Below are 19227 nucleotides of genomic sequence, written 5' to 3'. Positions count from 1 at the left end.
CAAGCACCACTAGGGATGATCCCTGAGCTCAGAGCCAGGAGTAAGACCTGAGCACCCAAGTATGGCTTAAAAACAAAAATAAAACACTGTCAAACAAACAAACACTATCTTCCCGTTGTTCATCGATTTGCTCGAGCGGGCCCAGTAACGTCTCCATTGTGAGACTTCTTGTTACTGTGTTTGGCATATTGAATACTCTTGGTAGCTTGCCAGGCTCTCCGAGAGGGGTGGAGGAATCGAACCCTGCTCGGCTGGGCTGGCTGCGCGCAAGGCAAGTGCCCTACCGCTGTGCTATCACTCCACCAGGGTTTTTTTTCTCAAATTGCTAAGCACCAAGTCATTATTTTGAAAACTGGCAGGAGGGGCCAGAGAAAGAGAGAACAGTAAGTAGGACTTTTGCCTTGTACATTGGCGATCTGGTTCAATCCCCAGTGTCCCATAAGGTTCCTTAATCCTGGTCAGGAGTGATCCCTGAATCCAGAGCTAGGATTGATCACCAGGTATGGTCCAACCCCCTATCCTCCCATGCTCCCACAAAAGAAAATTATTATGAGAAATAATTCAACATTTAGTTTGACTTTCTTATCCAAGGTGTATTTCAGGTTATCAGGTATTTGATGAGAAAAAAATCACATCAGAAAATATTAAACACGTTTTGATAAAAAAGTCAGTTAATATAGAATTATTAATGGATAACAGAATTAAGAAAATACCATTTACCCCTAAAAATTGTTCCAGCAATAATCTTCAATATGTATTTATAGCATTAGGTTTATGGGAAACTGTTGAGTGAATAAACAATGGTATTAATACTATCCAAACCTACGAATCAAACATTGCAGCACTAAAATTAAAATACTTTGCTTCTATATAGAGGTACACAATATGATATTTGATGCTGCCTGCTCTAAACACACACATACAATAAATTTAAGTTTAGATATATAGATCTATTTCCACCTTAGAGATAATACCAGAAGATAAAGGGATATGACATATAAGTTAAATGGCACCAGAGAGAAGCAAGCTGTCCAAGTTAGATTATGAAAAATTCTTCAAGATGAATTATATTTTTTTAAAAAATTGAAGTGAAAGTAAAAGAGAACCATTATAGATGAGAAGTTTAAGCGAATCAGCAATAAAATGTGTAGATTTTATATTCTGACTCAAGAAATCAATTTTAGGAATTTTTATAGAATAGCAGACATATGAATTTGAGTTCAGTACTACATATGAATTATTGTTAATTCTAATAGAAATACTAATGGCATCAAGGTTCATATGGAATTAGGAATGTCTTCATGTGTTCGAATATATTTCCATTAATATATTTTAAAACTCATATTTTGACAGGAAAAAGCATATTATATGGGTTTATTTTAAAATAGTTCAGGAAAAGGGGGAAGGAAATGGGGGAATAGATGACACAATCCTGGAAAAAGATTTTATATATATATATACATAATATATATATATATATAATGGGGCCAGAGCACAGTATAGTGGGTAGGGCATTTGGATTTGTCTTGCATGAGACCAGCTCGAGTTTGTTACCAATCATCCCATATGGTCCTCTGAGCCCACCAGGAGTAAACCAGGAGCAATCCTTGAACATCTCCAGGTGTGCCCCAACACAAAATCAACAGTTTTTTTAAAATCTAAATGCTTGGTGATAGGAGGTTATTACTCCACCTACCCCTTGCAGTACAGTCTTAAAATTTTCCATCATTAAAGAATCAAAACGGGCTTCGGAGCAATAGTACAGACTGTCTTGCATGGAACTGCCCCAAGTCCAATTCCCTGTACTCCATATGGTTCCCTGACCCCCACCAGGAGTGATAATTGAGTGCCTGGTCCAGGAATAAACCCTGAGCACACTCAAGTGTGGCCCAAATCCTAAAACAAATAAAAGGTAGAAATCAAACAAAATATTCATGCATTAGGTGAAAATTTTTTATAAAGTCTAAAGTTCCTTATATAAGGAAGATATTCCTACAAAGCAAATAGATAGCACAGGGCTGGTGCTGAGTCAGTATGAAAAGAAGGCTCACAACTCTGACAGGAGCCAGCGCAAGTGACCCTGATTAGGGCCCTCGCCACGGGGTGGGGGAAGCTCCACAAAAGGAACAAACTCCCTTCCTCAGTTTCCCCAAAGATTTGTCTTCTGGCTGTATGACACCATAGGTCACCTCTCCATACATCACCAACTAGCCCCTTTCCCTTTCTATCTTGCTGCTTTGTTTTATAGTTCTCATAATGAGTACTGCTATTCATGGCATCTTATTTGAGATCTTTTCATAAAACTCTTCTTCTGCGTTAGCAGTTACCACCGAGGACAAGAGCTTTAACCCTAACTCTGAAACTGGAGCACCCGAGCACAGTCAGGCAGAGAGAGAGGCCGTTAAAATAGCTACTAAACAGGTGTTGAATGAATAAGTGACTTTTTATAGCATATCGGATACAGTGTTTTTAAAAGAATGGAAGAAAGACAATGCAAAATAATGAGATGGTTGAGTAACTAGTGAATGAACATCTCCAACGTGGGAAATTATGTAAGCATGAAAAGTGTGATATGAATGATATTGTCGTGAGCAGATGCTATCTTATACTACCAAGGTGAAAACTCCAAATAAATAAAAGTTACATTTAGAACCCAAATACAATTTTGTTCTTTTAAAGTTTAACATAGAGAACTATCTGAAGAAATGCCTTGTTAAAATACAGAGGGAATTGTCTATACTGATATAATTATAGGGGTTTTTGCCTTGTATTCGTGTTTTTCTAAAACTCAATCACTGAATAAGAAAAACTGGATTAACTTTAAATTTTTTTTCTAGGGGTTGGAGAGATAGTACAGTGGGTGAGAACACGTGCTTAATACACGACTGACCAACTGGGGCTAGGTTCGATCTTCAGCATCCCATATGTCCGCCAAGCACTCCCTGGGATGATCCCGGAATGCAGATCTAGGGATGAGACCTGAGTATTCCCGGGTGTGGCCCCCAACCAAAAAGTAAATAAATAAGTAAATAAATAAATGTTTTTTAAAAATGTTTTTTAGGAAATTAAATTTTTCAAGAGGAAAATCATATCTTACAAGGCAATGGCCTAATGACCAGATGTGACTAAGTACTAATTATGTTACTGTAAGATAGGAATTATTCCTGCATTTGATGAAATATTCTGCTATAAAATCTTTAACTATCCCTTCAATTTTTTAAAGTGAAGTTTTGTATTCTTTACCATTAAACTTTCTAAAAGAATTTTTAACTAAAAGCTACGACATTATTCATTTCTACTTTATTATTGATTGTGAATTAGTTATGGAATGGAAATAATGTCAGAAATGAGCCCAGGCATTTTCCTCCTGTTTCTGGACTGGGTGGAGCACAGTTAATATTCTGCCCTGCACAGAGAATGCACCACACCTCGATGCAATTTTCTGATGAGTACAAAATACAAAGCAAGGATTAAATTACATAGTTTATGTTGTCAACAATCAATCAGAAGTTGTTTCTGAACCACTTCTATGTACAAATCACAGTGCTGAGTAGACAAGCAAGCACCAAGATATATAGGACATACTCGTTGTCCTCAAGAGGCTTAGAGTCTTGTGCTTGTACAAGACATCTGCCTTGCCTAGCAACTGCATAAAACTCAAGAACAGATCTCAGGTTTTAACTTCTCAAGGCTCACTTCTGGCTGTATGCCCAGGTCTCACTCCTGGTAGGCTCGGGAACTCATGAGGGGGACCAGGGATCAAACCTGGGTGGGTAGCATGCAAGATAAGTGCCCTACCCACTGTACTATCACTCCAGCCCCTTCTCTTTGAGGTTTTCTCACATCAGGTGCTACCAATTATTTTCCCTTAGTATAGCTGAGATAGTCTAGAACTTTCAAAAATTCAAATAGTGCTTCTGGCAATATTGCTTATTAGGAAACTAAAATGTGTAAGCTATAGCCATCTCAAATGTTAGAAGAAAAGAATAAGTACCCCTTTAGTACACATCTATACTTGTAAGAAAATAAGACATTTCCTTGGTTCTAAGTTAAAGGGAAAATTGAAAACCAAAAGCAAAAGAAGCTAGACTTCCCATAGTCAATAAGCTGGTTCCCTGGGGGCAGGGAGACTCCATTTCTAAGATTTTGAAATATAAGTTCAGGAAAAGAAATATCTCTGGGAGCAAAACTGGAAACAGCTTCAGGAGAAAAGGTAGACAAGGAAAGGGTACCACAGCACAGAGAAACTTGTTGCTTTGGTGGGGAGAGGGAATCCACCATCACAATGAAAAGTTACACATTTTTCCTCTTATTAGTTTGCTGTATTTTCAAAGAATGTAACACACGTGGTCTAAAAGTCTCTGAGATAAGTAGTTAAAATAAAAATGGGTTCCAGAAGTGTGATTTGGAATATTTAAAAATGAAAACTCCAATATCAATTTAGAGATATTTATCTCAAACCTAAATAAAAAAGATGTCAACACAAAGTCTTGCTGAAGGAAAACTCTTAGTGGTTTGTTGTCTTATGCTTTGTAACATTGAATTATTTACCTTTAGTAAATGTCAATATATTCATGAAATATTAGGATTGGGTTGGAAGGAAGGAAGGAAAGAAGAAAGGAAGGAAGGAAGGAAGGAAGGAAGGAAGGAAGGAAGGAAGGAAGGAAAGAAGACAGGCTAATAAATATTATTAACATTATATACTTTAATTTTAAAAGAAAAGGATATTTAATGCATAATAATCACATATGCATTATAAAATAACCAAACTAAATGATAAATTTAAAAATAGTCATTGGCATTTAGAAGTCAGTGATGGGGTAAAGTTTCAATTTTCTCAAGAATAAAGACAAAAATGGTAGTGACTTACTAAGTAATAAGTTTCTCACACCTATTTGGTTTTGTTTCTTACAGAAAATTTCAGACATTGAAGGTCCACAGTCATCTTGAACTGATGTTCTACTTGTCTGTCTACAACTTCTAGAACTTGTAGAAGTTCTTAACTTCTTAGAGTTGTTATTTTAATTCAGTAGGCAGTTTCAGCAGTACACATTCCAAGCAGGGAGAGGAAGAAAGAGATGAAGATGAAAAGGAGTAAAAGATGTAGGTATAACCTTTAGTAAGTACCTTGCAGATACTCCACTTGAATTTGATTGTCCAGAACTGAATTGGCTACACAAAGCTGAAAGAGATCCTAAGAAATTTGTTCTGGACAACAATAAATTAGTCTAAATATAGCTTTATGAATTTACAAGGAATAGAAAATAGATAATGTAGTAAAATCACAAGTAGGAAACAACATGTTTAAAAGACCTGAAAAAAGAAGTCATGAATTGGAAAACATGTTAAAATGATTTAGAACACATTTATTTCTGTAATAAAGGTGTCCTGCATGACATGTATCTAATATAGCTCAGGAAGACAAAAGAAATAATAAATTAGGGAAAATGCTTGAGAAATAGTGTTTTATATTTCCAATGATCAGAAGTTCATGAATACCCAGACAGAATTTCTAAATTATTTTTAAAAGCAATAAAAAGGTAACATATTGTCTCTCAAAAAATGAAAATTAAGTTGAAAACACTCTTATCAAGAGTTAATGTCAGAAAATAACGTTTAAAATAGCTTGAAGTGATCCCAGCTAAAAAAATAATTTAAGGATGAGGACCAACTGAAGATTGACTTTACCACTAAAAGATATTAGAGACAAGGCAGATAACATGTTTTGTATTCGGATGCCTAGGTTTGATCTCTAGAATCATCTTCTACCCTGACTACCACCAAAAGTGACATAGCCCCCAAAATAATTTTGGTAATAATTCCCCCACTATGCATAAAATATTTTACACCTCAAATTGAGCATAATGATATGTATCAGATGTATCTCAATAAAATATTTAATGTAATATCAAGGTATGAAACAAAGCATTCACTAATTCCAAGATACATCAAAAAGGAAGTCTAATACACTATTAGTGGAAATGCTCTCTGGGTCTTCCCCTACAGAAAACAGTATCGCGAATTCCTCAGAATAGTAAAAGTAGAGCTTCCATGTGACCCAGTGATTCCACTTCTTGGTAGGTACCCCTAAGACAAAAAAAGCAAAACCCATTTGAAAAGATATGTGCACACCTATATTCATAGCAGCTCTTAGTACAATAGCCAGTATTTGGAAATAACCCAGGTGTCCAAAGACAAATGAGTGGCTAATGAAGTTGTGGTGTATATATACAATGGAATACGACTCAGTCACAAGGCATGATGAAACCATGCAGCTCCCTGCAACTTGGATAGAACTGGTGAAATCATAAGATTCGCAGCAACTCAGGTGAGACTAGAGAATCTCATTGATAAGTAAAGTCAGAAGGATGAAGACAAATTGTTCTCACTAATCCATATCTAGAATAACGTCCAGGGAATTGTGAGTAATAAAGTTAGAAAAAACACTGATTCTCTATCACAGAAACAAAAAGGCAAAGGAAGAAGGGAGATGTGGGGTGCGGGAAGTGAGGGAGAGATCTGGAAGTAACATGGGCAGTGGTCAGGGACTTTGGATTTGTCTATGGTATAGAGATATGGTATCCGTATATATATAAATCACTAGACCCAACACGACTGAAAATATGGGGCCCATACTACAATAATTAAACTGAAAAAAAAATGATGTCAAGAGTCAGGGGTTGGGAGGAACCTAGGGGTCATTGGTGGAGAAATGGGCTCACAAGGTACAGAACTGAAGGTAAAAATATATGCCTGAAAACCCATTGTAAACAACTCTGTAAATCATGGTCTCTAATTTTTTTTTAAATAATAGAAAAAGCCATGGGGCCAGAGAGATAACGCAATGGGTAAGGTGTTTGCCTTGCAACACAGCCTACCTAGGTTCGATACCCAGCATCCTATATGGTCCCCCATGCACCACAGGAGTTATTCCAGAGTGCAGCAGCAGAAATAAGCCCTGAGCCCAGCCGGGTGTGCCCCCATCACCAAAAATAGAAAACATCAAACAAATTTTAACGAGAACAACAACAAATGTGTCTATCAAGGAGACAAATTTAGAGGTTGGAAGGAACGTGGGATGGAGGGATGCAAATATTGGTGGTGCCATTGAAGCTGCAACATGGTATGCCTGAAACTCTACTGTCAACCACAACAAATCAAGATACCTAAGTTTAAAAAAAATGAAAAGAATTCCAGTAGGAAAGAAATGTCCCCAGGTGCGGATGTGTGTATGAAAATAAATAAGCATAGACATCTAAAATATTAGAAGCTGACTGAGGGCATTAAGATGATGCTTTAATGTTGGCTAACAGTAAAACGAAAGTCAAAGAAGAGGTGTCTGAGTGCTGAGGTGTCCCAGGCATAAAGCAGAAGGGCATAGACCCCGACACAACCAGTTTTTTTTTCCCAACCGTCTGGATGAAAATTTCAAATACTTTGCTCTTCTGAATCCACTTATAGATGTTTGGCCTCCATCCTTCCAAGTTTCCTTTCCCTTTTCTTGTTGAGGGTTGAAGATGGTGAAAGCAGAAATAAAATCAAAGGACAAAGAGAGCACTTACTGGGAAGACAAAACCACTACAGCGAGGTCAGTGATCCAAAAAAAAAAAAAAAAGGAAGGGAAAAATTCCTGTAATTTTCAGTGTAGAGGTTGATATTTTCCATCTGAAACAGAGGGATCTTATGTACAGAATATAATCTGAGAGACAGTTGCACAACTGTCTTAGACAGCCAAACTGAAACTTTTCCATGAGAATCAGACATTTAACCAGCAGTTTGAAAGGCTATAAATGCTATCGATAGCAATTTGGGAGATGTCCATGTGTAAGAATACCTACACTGCGTCCTTCTGTCTTGAGATCCTACTCAAGAAAACTACAGCTGAAGAATGGGTGGTTTTCTGAGATCTCTCTGAGAAAGAAAAAGGTGGAAAGCTACAGGCCACACCTCAGATATACTATACAGATTTGAAGGTGAAGCTCTGAAAGAGAAAAGCACAGGAAAGTTTACCAAAAGTCCAATTTGGAGTTCTCAGTGTTATGAAGGAAGAGCAGTGGAAAGTGGGCAGTGCTGCACACAGGACTGGGGTCCTGGAAACTGAATAATAACATTGTGTTTGAGAGAAGGTGACCCTGGAGCAAATCTATCTAGTACCATGCCTGGTAGAACGAGTGTTATTTAGTGGTGCATCTTTCAAGATTGAGCCAATCTTTTGCCAGTTCTTCTTGCTCCCGACTTCATGTATTGATTTTAAGTATTAATCACTTTATACTATTCTTTATTTATTTTGGAACCATACCCAGAGTTCTCCTGGCTCTTTGCTTAGTGATCACTCCTGGACGTGGGGGGCCTCAGGAGACATATGTGGTGCTGGTGATAGAAATCCAGCTGGCATGTGCAAGGCTACCAGCTGTGCTATTGTTCTGGCCCAGTTTATACTATTATGGCATATGACACTCTCCCACAAAACTAAGGAAAAGACTTAGTTGTTTGTATTATTCCCATAGATGGCAAATAATCATAAAATTTTCATGATTGAAGGACTGTAATATCCAATGAACAGATCTTTTGGAGGGACAAGTGTCAACAGAAGTTAATTCCTGGCGTTTTGGTGCTTGTTATTACACTTAATACACATAGAAAAGTTGCCTTTCCAAACATAAAGTATCTGAATAGCTACATTGTTAGCTACAGAACTAAAATAGATCGGATGAGATACTCTTCAAAAATATGAGGTACATTAGAAGTAATGGCTCTTGCTCTGATGCAACGTCTGTAAGCAAGAGGAGATACTTGCTTTTCCAGGGTGGACTATCATACAGCCTGAAGCAAGCTGGCATAGTTCAGATTTATCGGGGCCAAATCATTCTGATTCATTCAAAGAAGAGAGGATGTTTTTCTTACTCACTATGTCAGTTTTCCTGTTCTACCTGTTCCACCTAATTAAAATGAAACGGCTCCCCCACCAGATGGATCTCTTATTATAACTGTTCAATGATTTAAGATTCCAAGATGATCATGCAATAGGAAGAATGATCCTGTAAATAGTCTAATTTAAATGACAGCCTTTAGCTTCCTCAATTCTGTGATTTTCTGGTTCTCTTTCCTCTGGATTTCTGGGCTATGACACCCAGAAGTAACCTTGTAAGTTATCTAATTCAAATATTTGAGCAATTTCTCTGACGATATCATCTTTTTCTGCTTCACTCAGAACACAGCTTCTCTTAATTGCCCAATTTCCCTCTCAACTTTTAGCTTTCTGTTTTCCTCATCCATCTATTCATTCACTCATCACATAAATATTGAGTGTCTTCTGTGTCGCAGTCTTTGTTCTTCAGCTGCAGATTGCTACAACAAACAAGGCAGTTGAAGTCTATTATCTCAGTAAACTTCACTACAGATCTGGGACCACATCCGTTGCCAAAGATTTGATTCTCATCCCTGTATGACTTATTGCTATGAGTTCATCCTAATTCTCAGGGTTTTGTTGTCAGAATTGCAGCCCCACATCCTGCCTCACAGTCATGTCATACCAGCACCTCATACTCACTCCCATTTCCACTCCATATCAATTCCTTCACCAGGCTTCTCTTTTTTTTGTCAAAAGAGAGTCACCACAAAGCCAAAGAGACATTCTAGTTGGTTCCTCTTCCTCAGCTCCAACCATTATTTTTCCTTCTGGACAAGTGTTTTTTTTACATCTATCACTTCCTACTCACTACCATGTACTGAGTTCAGATTCTCATTTCAAGCCTGGGTCATGGTACCCTCTCAAGTAGTGTCCTCCTAGACTAGAACATTCTAGTTACTGTTGTCTAATTAGTCTAAGAGTCGTATCAGAATACTTAAGCGATTTATAAACCAAATTCTGCCTATTTAGAGTACTTTTCACAAAGCACTTTACTATCACATCACACACATACACATACACGGACACACACACACACACGCATCATACTTTTATTTAATCCCTTTGCTTAGCACTCAGATTCAGCCATAGACTGGTCCCGTTTCTACTTCTCTGAGCTTGGGTCTGTCTGAATTTTCTACATCACAGCTTTCACTTTGACTACTTTCTTTTCACTCTGTTCAAGAATCAAATTACTCCCATGCTTTCCAAAACACACATTAGAGAACAGCATTAGGGACATCGGTTTTAGTTGCAGACATATGCAGTTCAAACTTATGTTCTGCCAATTTCAAGCTGTGCAGACCCGGGAAAGTCTGTCCAACATTTAAAAAAAAATCATTGTTGTTGTTGTTGTTTTGTTGTTGTTGAATCACCATGAGATAGAGCGATATAAAGTTATTTGAGATTGGGTTTCAATCCAGCACCCATTCATGATTGGGTTTCAGTTTCAACACCTGTCCCTTCCCCAGTGTTCATTGCCCACCACCAATGTCCCCAGTTTTCCTTCCTGCCATGCCACCCCACCCTCCTCTCAGTCCCAGACTGCCTCAATGGCAGGCACTATATCCTCGCTTGCTTGCTCTCTCTCTCTCCTCGTCTCTCTCTTTCATGTTGGGCATTATGGTTTGCAATACAGGTACTAAAATGTTATCATGTATACACTTTTATCTACTTTCGTCACTCAATTCTTGTCCAGAGTGATCATTTCCAACTATCTCTGTGATTCCTTCTCTATCCTAACTTGTGGCAAGCTTCCAACACAGCATTACCACTACTTCTGGGAATACACCCTGGGGGCCCATCTACACTTCTATGTTCATTGAAGCACTATTCACAATAGCCAGAATCTGGAAACAATTCAAGTGTGTGAGAATAGATGGCTAGATAAAGAAACTATGGTACATCTACACCACGGAATACCACACAGCCACCAGGAAACATAAAGTCATGAAATTTGCTTATAAATGGTTGAAAATGGAGAACACCATGCTGAGTGAAATGAGTCAAAAAGAGAGGGAAAGACATAGGATGATCATAGTCATTTATGGGGGAAAAAATTAGTATGAGTCTAAAACCCAAGAACAGTAGAAACAGATGCTCAACATTTTAATCTCAATGTTCTTATAGAAAAATGAAGAGAAAAACCCTACCTTATGAAAGACTTTTTGGGGTGAGCGAAATAAAGCCCAATCCATACTTTCTATCAGATCAATATGCCAACCAACTGAGATTCCAAGCTACCATCCTTCAATTGAAAGTTTCTAATGAGGCGAACATAATGTGAGCTACTCCTTAAACACACAGCTTCGGGAGTGAGGCAGGATCCCTGTAACTAGGCTTTCTTAGTTACACACACTTCATATGTGATAAACTAATAAACATTTATTTATTGCCCCCATATGTACAAAGACAATGTTTATGAGAAACAACCTCGTTCCTGATGCTCCATTCGCTCTCAATGGAACCACCATCTCCGAATGCAACAGTTATATATACCTAGGTCGAGAAATCAACATGATGAATGGCCTAGCACCTGAGTTGCACAGGAGGAAGAGAGTGACTTAGAATGCCTTCAAGAGCATTGAAGAAATAACTAAGAGGACAAAGAACCTCCATCTACAAGCACATCTCTTCGATTCCACTGTTCGTCCTGCATTAACATATGCCTCAGAGACCTGGGCCCTAGAAAAACAGGATGAGAACGCTATTCAGGTCTCTCAAAGAGAAATCAAAAGAGCTATGCTTGGAATATCATGATTCACTCAAATGAGAGATAGAATCTGGAGTTCTGATCTCTGTCAACGCTCATGAATCAGGGACACTGTCTCATTTGCCAAGGCATCAAAAATCAGATGGGCTGGACACATAATGAGGTTTACAGACAACCGCTGGACTAGAGCCATTACTGACTGGATTCAATGGGACATCAAAAGATCACGTGGACGCCCACCTACAAGATGGTCAGACTTCTTCATCAAGACCCTGGATGATTGGTTTGAAGCTCTGCATGTTCCTAGAATGAACAGATGCCATTGGGATACGCTAGCACGCAACAGGGATGAATGGAGACGTTACTGGCACCCACTCGAGTAAATCGATGAATAACGGGGGATCAAGTGATCAAGTGATGTACATGATGCAATTCTAGATGCTAGGAATAATGCAGCACTGTCCCTAAGTTATTGGGCATCGTTTGTCAATCCTTGGGATGTAGCTATATGCTTCTTTGATCTGTGTGATGGTTCCCACCACTTCTGCTTCCTCAGGGAGGCTTTTCCTGCTCCCCTTCCAGAATTTCCATATGCATTTACTTCACGGCTGCTTCTTCATCTTCTTTACTTTTATTAAAGTACTTTTTATTATGTGAAATAATTTAACTTTCATGATTACTTTCTTGCTTCCCTTCGTTCCTGAAGGCAAGGTCCATTTTAACAGGGTTAGTCTCATTCCTCTCCCCATTCCAGATCCATGAATGGCATCCTTGAATAACGGCATAAGCAAAACGAATCTCTTAATTTCCAGGTGTCTCCATCCTTCAAAATCACCTCTGTTTCCTGCTCCCAGGAAGTCTTTTGACTAATCCAGCTGATAGTAACTTATCCTCGTTTGAAGACCTGTAATAATTTTTCATCTCTGTTCCATCAAATCCCCATTATCATTGGCTATGCCATCTTCTGCTTGTGATGTTCTAGTATTTGTGTTCATTTGTATATATTGCATGTATTCCTACTTTTATGTACATTTGTACATATTGTGTTTAGTATTTCTTGTATGTAACTTCACCATTCACGCCTTGTACGATATTTATCATTTTACCCAAGTCAGACTCTAAACTCCTCTAGGTGATGATGTACTTTTGTGAAACTCCTAGACATGTTCCAGCACAACACTTCATATGTGTACTTCATGCACTAACAAACATTTATTTATTGCCTTCATATGTACTTGACACAATTCTAGATTCTAGGAATAATACAGCACTGTCCCTAAGTATTTGGATGTTCTTGGTCAATCCTTGGGATGCACAGATGCCTCTAAATCTGGACTCATCAGATATTCCTACTGTTGGTTGGTCACTTCAGGCTGGTCACCTAAACTCCTGGCACCATTTCTGATATCACGATCATCCTGTTGTTCGTCGATTTCCTCGAGCAGGCACCAGTAACGTCTCCTTCCTAGCCCTGCGATTTTAAAAGAGCCATTTCAATGCTCTTTCAGGATTAGGAGAATGAGACCCATCATTGTTACTGGTATTTGGCATATTGAGTATGACACGGGAAGTTTGCTAGACTCTGCCGTGCAGGCAGGATACTTTTGGTAGCTTGCCAGGTTCTCCAAAGGAAAAATAAGATAAGATGTTGCGGCCGCGCGTTTCTGGGAGCTGGGTTTTATAGTCTCTGTGTCTTTATTTATTTATTTATTTATTTATTTTTTGCTTTTTGGGTCACACCCGGTGATGCTCAAGGGTTACTCCTGGCTCTGCGCTCAGGAATTACCCCTGGCAGTGCTCAGGGGACCATATGGGATGCCGGGAATCGAACCTGGGTCCACTGTGTGCAAGGCAAACGCCCTATCTGCTGTGCTATCGCTCCAACCCCAGTCTCTGTGTCTTGGCCGTTGACGGGACCAACATGGTGCTGGCGGCAGCTGGTGGGTGTGACGTCTACCTACTGGAAGATGCGGGGTCTGGGTTGAGAAGGCCCAGTCCCAATCCGAGTAGGCTTGGAGACCTGGGACTTGCATGCCTGGATTCCTCTGCCAGTTCTTTCATGCATGAGGCCTGTCCGAACTTGTGGAGAGTGGTCCCAGCATGGCCGTGGCTGGCTCCAGAGGTCCTCAGCTGCTGAGGCTCTGCTCGGGGCAGAGGCGGGGGAGAGAAACTCAACCCTCCCCCCTCCAAGGAGCCCCAGTGAGGATAGCCAGGCGCGGACAGCCAGGCACGGGGGCAGGAGACTCTGCGCTGTTCTCCTCCGGGAACTGGGTTTTATAGTCTCTGAATCTTGGCCATTGATGGGACCAACCTGGTGCTGGCGGCAGCTGGTGGGTGTGATGCCTACCTACTGGAAGATGGGGGGTCTGGGTGGAGAAGGCCCAGTCCCAATCCGAGTAGGTGGGTTTCTGATACACTGATATACTGAGGAAAAATATAAATTTTTCTCACAGAATTACAAAAGGGATATCTGAAGAAGACTTTTTAGCACATATATTTTTATTGAATCACCGTGATAAACAGTTACCGAATTGTTCATGATTCTGTACATTTCCTGCCACCAACGTCCACAGATTCCCCCTGCCTCCTCTCCACCAGACTACCACTATGGTAGACACTTGAAAAAGACTTTAGACTCAGCTAAAATCTATAAATGTCAGTTGTTCTAGCTAATAGCATAATAACAGAAATCAAGCTAAAACTGGAGTCACCAGAAATAAAACACACTCATCTCTGTCTTTTATTCAAAAATAATAAGGTAGCTGATTTGGCCAGTCACGGCATACTGGATCTGACTAAAACATCACATTGCAAATTCCCTTCAGGCCCAGTGCTCCCAGGGACAACTACTCCCTCAGAGGGAACCACTACAGTATGTTTAAGGTTCTCTCAGCTCCTGAAGATTAGAAAAGACCAAGGAGAGAGAACACTGCTTCCTCTAGAGAAGCTTTCTAGGTTTTCATCATAAAACTATTCTTAGAATGCCCAGATTCTCTCACTGAGGACTTCCTGAGATGGCCTGTGGGGGTCAAGGATGTGTGAACTGGCAGCACGGAAGTCTCCAGGGTCAATTGATGGCTATCAACATACCAGTGGGAGGGTGTGTGCCCTCCTGAGATTTGCATGCTTTTCTGAGTCACGATCTTTCTTTCCCAAATTTCAGTCCCGGACTTCCTACTTTAGGGGTCATACTCCAACCCAAACCTTCAGGTTGGCTTCCCAGTCTGTGTTCTGAGTCAGACAGCTCTCCTTCCCCACATCCTGGCCTTATTGCCTCAGCACACAGCATGGGTGTGGGAGTGGTGGGTCCAGATGATGTCATCTGTTTGTAAACAGTTTCTGCAAATCCCCTCCCACCTGAACTCTCAGAATCTCAGGAGCCAGAATTCGAAGTCCTCCCACCCAGAGAAGGCCTGCCCTTCAGAACTTCCCTGACATGGGTCATTTGGTCTCGGGTTTAAACATCCTGGATGAATCAACGTTGCAATTCTGACCTCGCCTCTGCACAAATACCTTGGGCTGGGTGGATGCCCATGACGGAGCTTGCCAGTCATTAGGCCATGAATAGAGCTGCAGCCAAGAAGCCAAGCTTCAGTTTTCTAAGAGCCTGGGCGTACCCACAGCGGCAGTGTCCTTCCCCAGGGTGCTGGTGATCTCTAAGGCCGAGAATGTGATGAACTTGGAAGTCACGCAGACCCCAGTCCACATCTCATCTCTCTCACTCTTCACCTGGCGGCCTTAGGGAGATGTTTGCCAAGTTCCTGAAACTCCCCAAAGCCCCACTTCCCTCAATACAAAATAGAAGAAAATTCATGGATACAGTTTAAACAAGCCTGGGGATTAAATGAGACAATAGATATAAAGCACCTAGCCTGGTGACAGTGATAAAAAAAAAAAAGTACCCACTGAAGGGTGGTGCTCTCTTCTATTCTTATTCCCCCATTGTTGCAGCTTCCCTTTTGAACCCAGTGGATGTTGCTCGGAAGGTCATTGCTGTTTCTCTTTTCTCTATCCTGAAATGAGTGGGCCGGATCTATGCCCACAGGCCTGGAGCTCCGACTCCCCCCCCCCCCCCCTGCCACCTCCCGAGAAAGAGATTCCCAGAGCATGCACGTGGACCCCACTGAGCATCCCAAAACCCTGGAACTTGGTCAGACAGTGTCATGGATGTTCATCTGGAAAGACAAGCGTGTCCTGGTAGGTTCCATTAGAAAATTTTAGTTACCAGCAAGAAGAAGAAGGAAGAAGAAGAGGAAGAAGGAGAGGGAGTGGAAGAAGGAAGAAAAGAAGGAGGGGAAGGAGAAGAAGAGGAGGAGGAAGAGGAGGAGGAAGCCCTGAATTGTTATCAATCCAAACCTTCGCCAGGTGGATAATAGGATGAGTACCTCAGTGGTGGGACTCTTGGAGGAGTTTCTGGGCCACTCAACAGAGCAGTTACTAAGTAAGTTTCACCCCACATGCTCCACTAGTAAAGCTGACAAGCTACATAACCTCAGTTTCTCTTGTGTAAAGATGGGGCAACAGCACCTGCCTCACTGAGTCATTTGACTGAAACGAGCCGGAGCACCCTGCCTGGCTCCTTGCTTGGTTTCTTGGTATCTTCACCCAGCCCAGAAGTCGCTTCTACTCTTGCCTGAACTTTAGATTTCTGCATTTTCCAAGTCTGCAAGCCTTTCTAACCAGGCAGGGCTGAGAGGTCCTGCAGGCGCTCTCAGAAGGACACAGACAGACAACAGGAGAAGGGGTGTTCTCAGAGGTAGAAGCTTTATTATCTCGTCTTCACAGGGCCATGGGATCAGTGGACACTGGCTGAGCCTCCGCTGCGTGCAAGTCCATGCACACAGCAGGGTCCTTCCAAAGCTCTTCTTAGGCGTCCGGAGAGGAAAATCGCGCTGGCAGAGGGCGAGGGTCGGGGCAGGGGGTCCTGAGCATCCAAGAGCAGGTGGCTAGTTCCCAGCAGCGCTGCACTGCACGGGCCTGCGAAGCCGAGACCGGGCGTCGAGGGGCCGGTCAGGGTCAGGGTCAGCAGCCGCCGCAGCAGCCGGTGCCCTGGGACGAGCAGCTCTGGGACCTCTGGCCGCCCCCGCAGCAGCCGCAGCCGCCCCCGCGCTGCCGGCGACGCCTCCTGGGGAAGCAGCAGCAGCCGGTGGAGCTGGAGCCGCCGCAGCAGCCCGAGCTGGAGCCGCAGCAGCCGCGGCCGCAGCAGGAGGACGAGGACGAGGGCGCGGGCGCGGGCGTCGGGGCGGGGCAGGGGCCGGAGCCCTGCGAGGACCCCTTGGAAAAGCCCTTGGCGGAAGCCATGCTCTGCTGGGAGGACATCCCGAGGACCTGCGAGAGAGACCACCGTGATGCATCCCCCCCGCGCACCGCTTCTTCCCAGCCTCGAGGGTCAGAGCGTTCGGGCTGGGACTGGAGGAGCCGTCGAGCCCGACTCAGTGCCCAGGGAGAAGCAGAAAACACCAGCAAAGGGGGATGCTGGAGAAGCAGGTCCCCCCCGCTGTCCCCAAGAGAGCAGGACGTGCAGAGAGATAAGACAGTCGAGGCAGAGACTCAGAGGTGTGCCAGTGCTAGAGTAGGGACCACCCGGGTGCTTGCAGCGGGGTGGACGTTAAAGGGAGCTACTCGGTCTCTGTTGGGTCTAGTACAAAATCTCATCACCCTGGAAGGTGGCCAAGACCTTCAGATGGTGTTGGCAGAGTTAGGAGCTCTGCGTAAACATCCCGTCAGTTTGGAATTACCCCAACCACAATGCATTTCTGCTGGGCACCTGGAGGCTACCCCATCCACCACTCATCACTCTCCTGGTCTATGCTTAGGGCTCCCCACAGCATAGGGTGGGAAGAGTGCAGGCAAGCAGCAAGTGTGGAATCCAGGGAGGCCAGAGACCTGGTTCCACTCTCCTCTTTCTTGTGAACTTCCCCTTCAACCTTGCAAAAGTGTCTCCTCTCTCTCTCTCTCTCTTTCTCTCTTTCTCTCCATCTCTGTCTCTCTCTGTCTCTCTCTGTCTATCTCTCTGTCTCTGTCTCTGTCTGTCTGTCTGTCTGTCTGTCTCTCTCTCTCTCTCTCTCACACACACACACACACACACACACACACACACACACACACACGGCTGGCCTCCACGTCTTCACTGTAACTGCTCCTGGCTCATGTTGGCTCCCTTCTCAAGTGCAAGGGTCTTCCCAAGGCTCTTTGCTAGTTCTGCTGCTTCTCCTTCCTCTGCTTTGAACAATTCCCCACCTTCCCACAGGCCTTGCTGCGACTCTTACCAGATTCTGGTCGACTGGAAGATTCACTCAAGCTTCCACCTGGAACAGATCGCTTCCAAGCAGTGTACTGAGCAGTGTACAGCCAGGGAACCTTTTATACAAGGGCCTGCAGCAGGCACTGGCACATGGGAGGGGCTTGTTTCTCAACTGACAAACTCAGCTGACACTCAGCATCCCAGAGCCATTCATCACCCAGGTAGCACCGTAGGTGGTGCACGTGGGTATTCAAGTCACTTCACAGAGGTGCCAGCATTGCTGTGGCATGTTTACTTTTCCAAACAGGACACTGTTCATAGCTGGGAGGTCTATGTGTGTTTTAAGAGTAGATATGACGTAGAGACAGACCCTTTGTTCCTTTCTTTCTCCTTTTCTATAATACACACACACACACACACACACACACACACACAACCACCCATCACCATGGCCACTGGTCCTACAGTCATTCCTCTCTTCATATAATTGATAGCTGAAAGACCATTTACTTCTTACTTTGGTTTGTATTTCTCTGGTTTTAGTCCTTGGATTCTGGAGGGAATCACAGTTATGTAAAAGTCTGCTGGATTTCACACAGATGCTTCCTGGTGAGACTGAGTGAAGATGACAGTAGGGATACACCTATGGAAAGAATCCCAGTTACAATTTCTCTGCATCACTGGAGACAGGAAAAAAATCTCAGCAAAAATATGGACCCATTAAAACTTGAAAATCTGTGCAACTAGTTACTTTAGTCTATTATAACACAACCCCAAAGGTTCTGAAGAAAACTGAGTGTTGGACATTGGCCCAATTTCAAAGTTTCAGGTCTGCCTGCTTCTTATACTAACCCAATCTCCCTTCAGATACAGGGATTCTCTAGGGCCAAATAAAAAGAGAAAAGAGGAGTAGAGTGGAGAGATGAAGGAAAAAGAAGAGAAAGAAAGAAAGAAAGAAAGGAGGGAGGGAAGGAGGGAGGGAAGAAAAGGAAGGAAGGGAGGGAGGAAGGAAGGAAGGAAGGGAGGGAGGGAGGGAGGGAGGGAGGGAGGGAAGAAAAGGAAGGAAGGAAGGAAGGGAGGGAGGGACGGAGGGAGGGAGGGAAGGAGAGAAAAATCACAAAATCAATTGAACAAAGGAAGTGGTATTTTTCAAAGGTGACTGTTAAGCATTGGAAAAGACTTTGAAGGTCTACTTGCTTCAAAGTATCTTAATCCAATTGATGGCCATGATCCAGAGACTCAACCTGCCCACACGGCAGAGTCTGGCAAACTCCCCGTGGCGTACCCAATATGCCAAATACCAGTAGCAATGATGGGTCTCATTCTCCTAAACCTGAAAGAGCCTTGAATATGGCACTTTTT

General features: G+C 42.5%; 1 protein-coding gene across 1 annotated transcript; it reads right to left on the bottom strand.

Moving 5' to 3' along the window:
- Positions 1–16643: 16643 nt before the first annotated feature.
- CRCT1 (cysteine rich C-terminal 1) lies at positions 16644–17945 on the bottom strand. The gene is made up of 2 exons (XM_056126449.1): positions 17891–17945; positions 16644–16949 (listed from the first exon to the last, which is right to left on the bottom strand). The coding sequence occupies exon 2, from the start codon at positions 16938–16940 to the stop codon at positions 16644–16646; it is 297 nt and encodes a 98-aa protein (XP_055982424.1). The 5' UTR covers positions 16941–16949; positions 17891–17945.
- Between the last annotated feature and the right edge of the window lie 1282 nt (positions 17946–19227).

The sequence above is a fragment of the Sorex fumeus genome, unplaced genomic scaffold, assembly GCF_029834395.1.
Source record: "Sorex fumeus unplaced genomic scaffold, SorFum_2.1 ptg000001l, whole genome shotgun sequence".
Classification (NCBI taxonomy): domain Eukaryota; kingdom Metazoa; phylum Chordata; class Mammalia; order Eulipotyphla; family Soricidae; genus Sorex; species Sorex fumeus.
The sequence above is the reverse complement of the archived record's forward strand: the minus strand, read 5'-3'. Positions and strand labels throughout refer to the sequence as shown.

Coding starts and splice junctions, on each gene's coding strand:
- CRCT1 (XM_056126449.1), bottom strand. CDS start 16,940: ATGTCCTCCCAGCAGAGCATGGCTTCCGCCAAGGGCTTTTCCAAGGGG.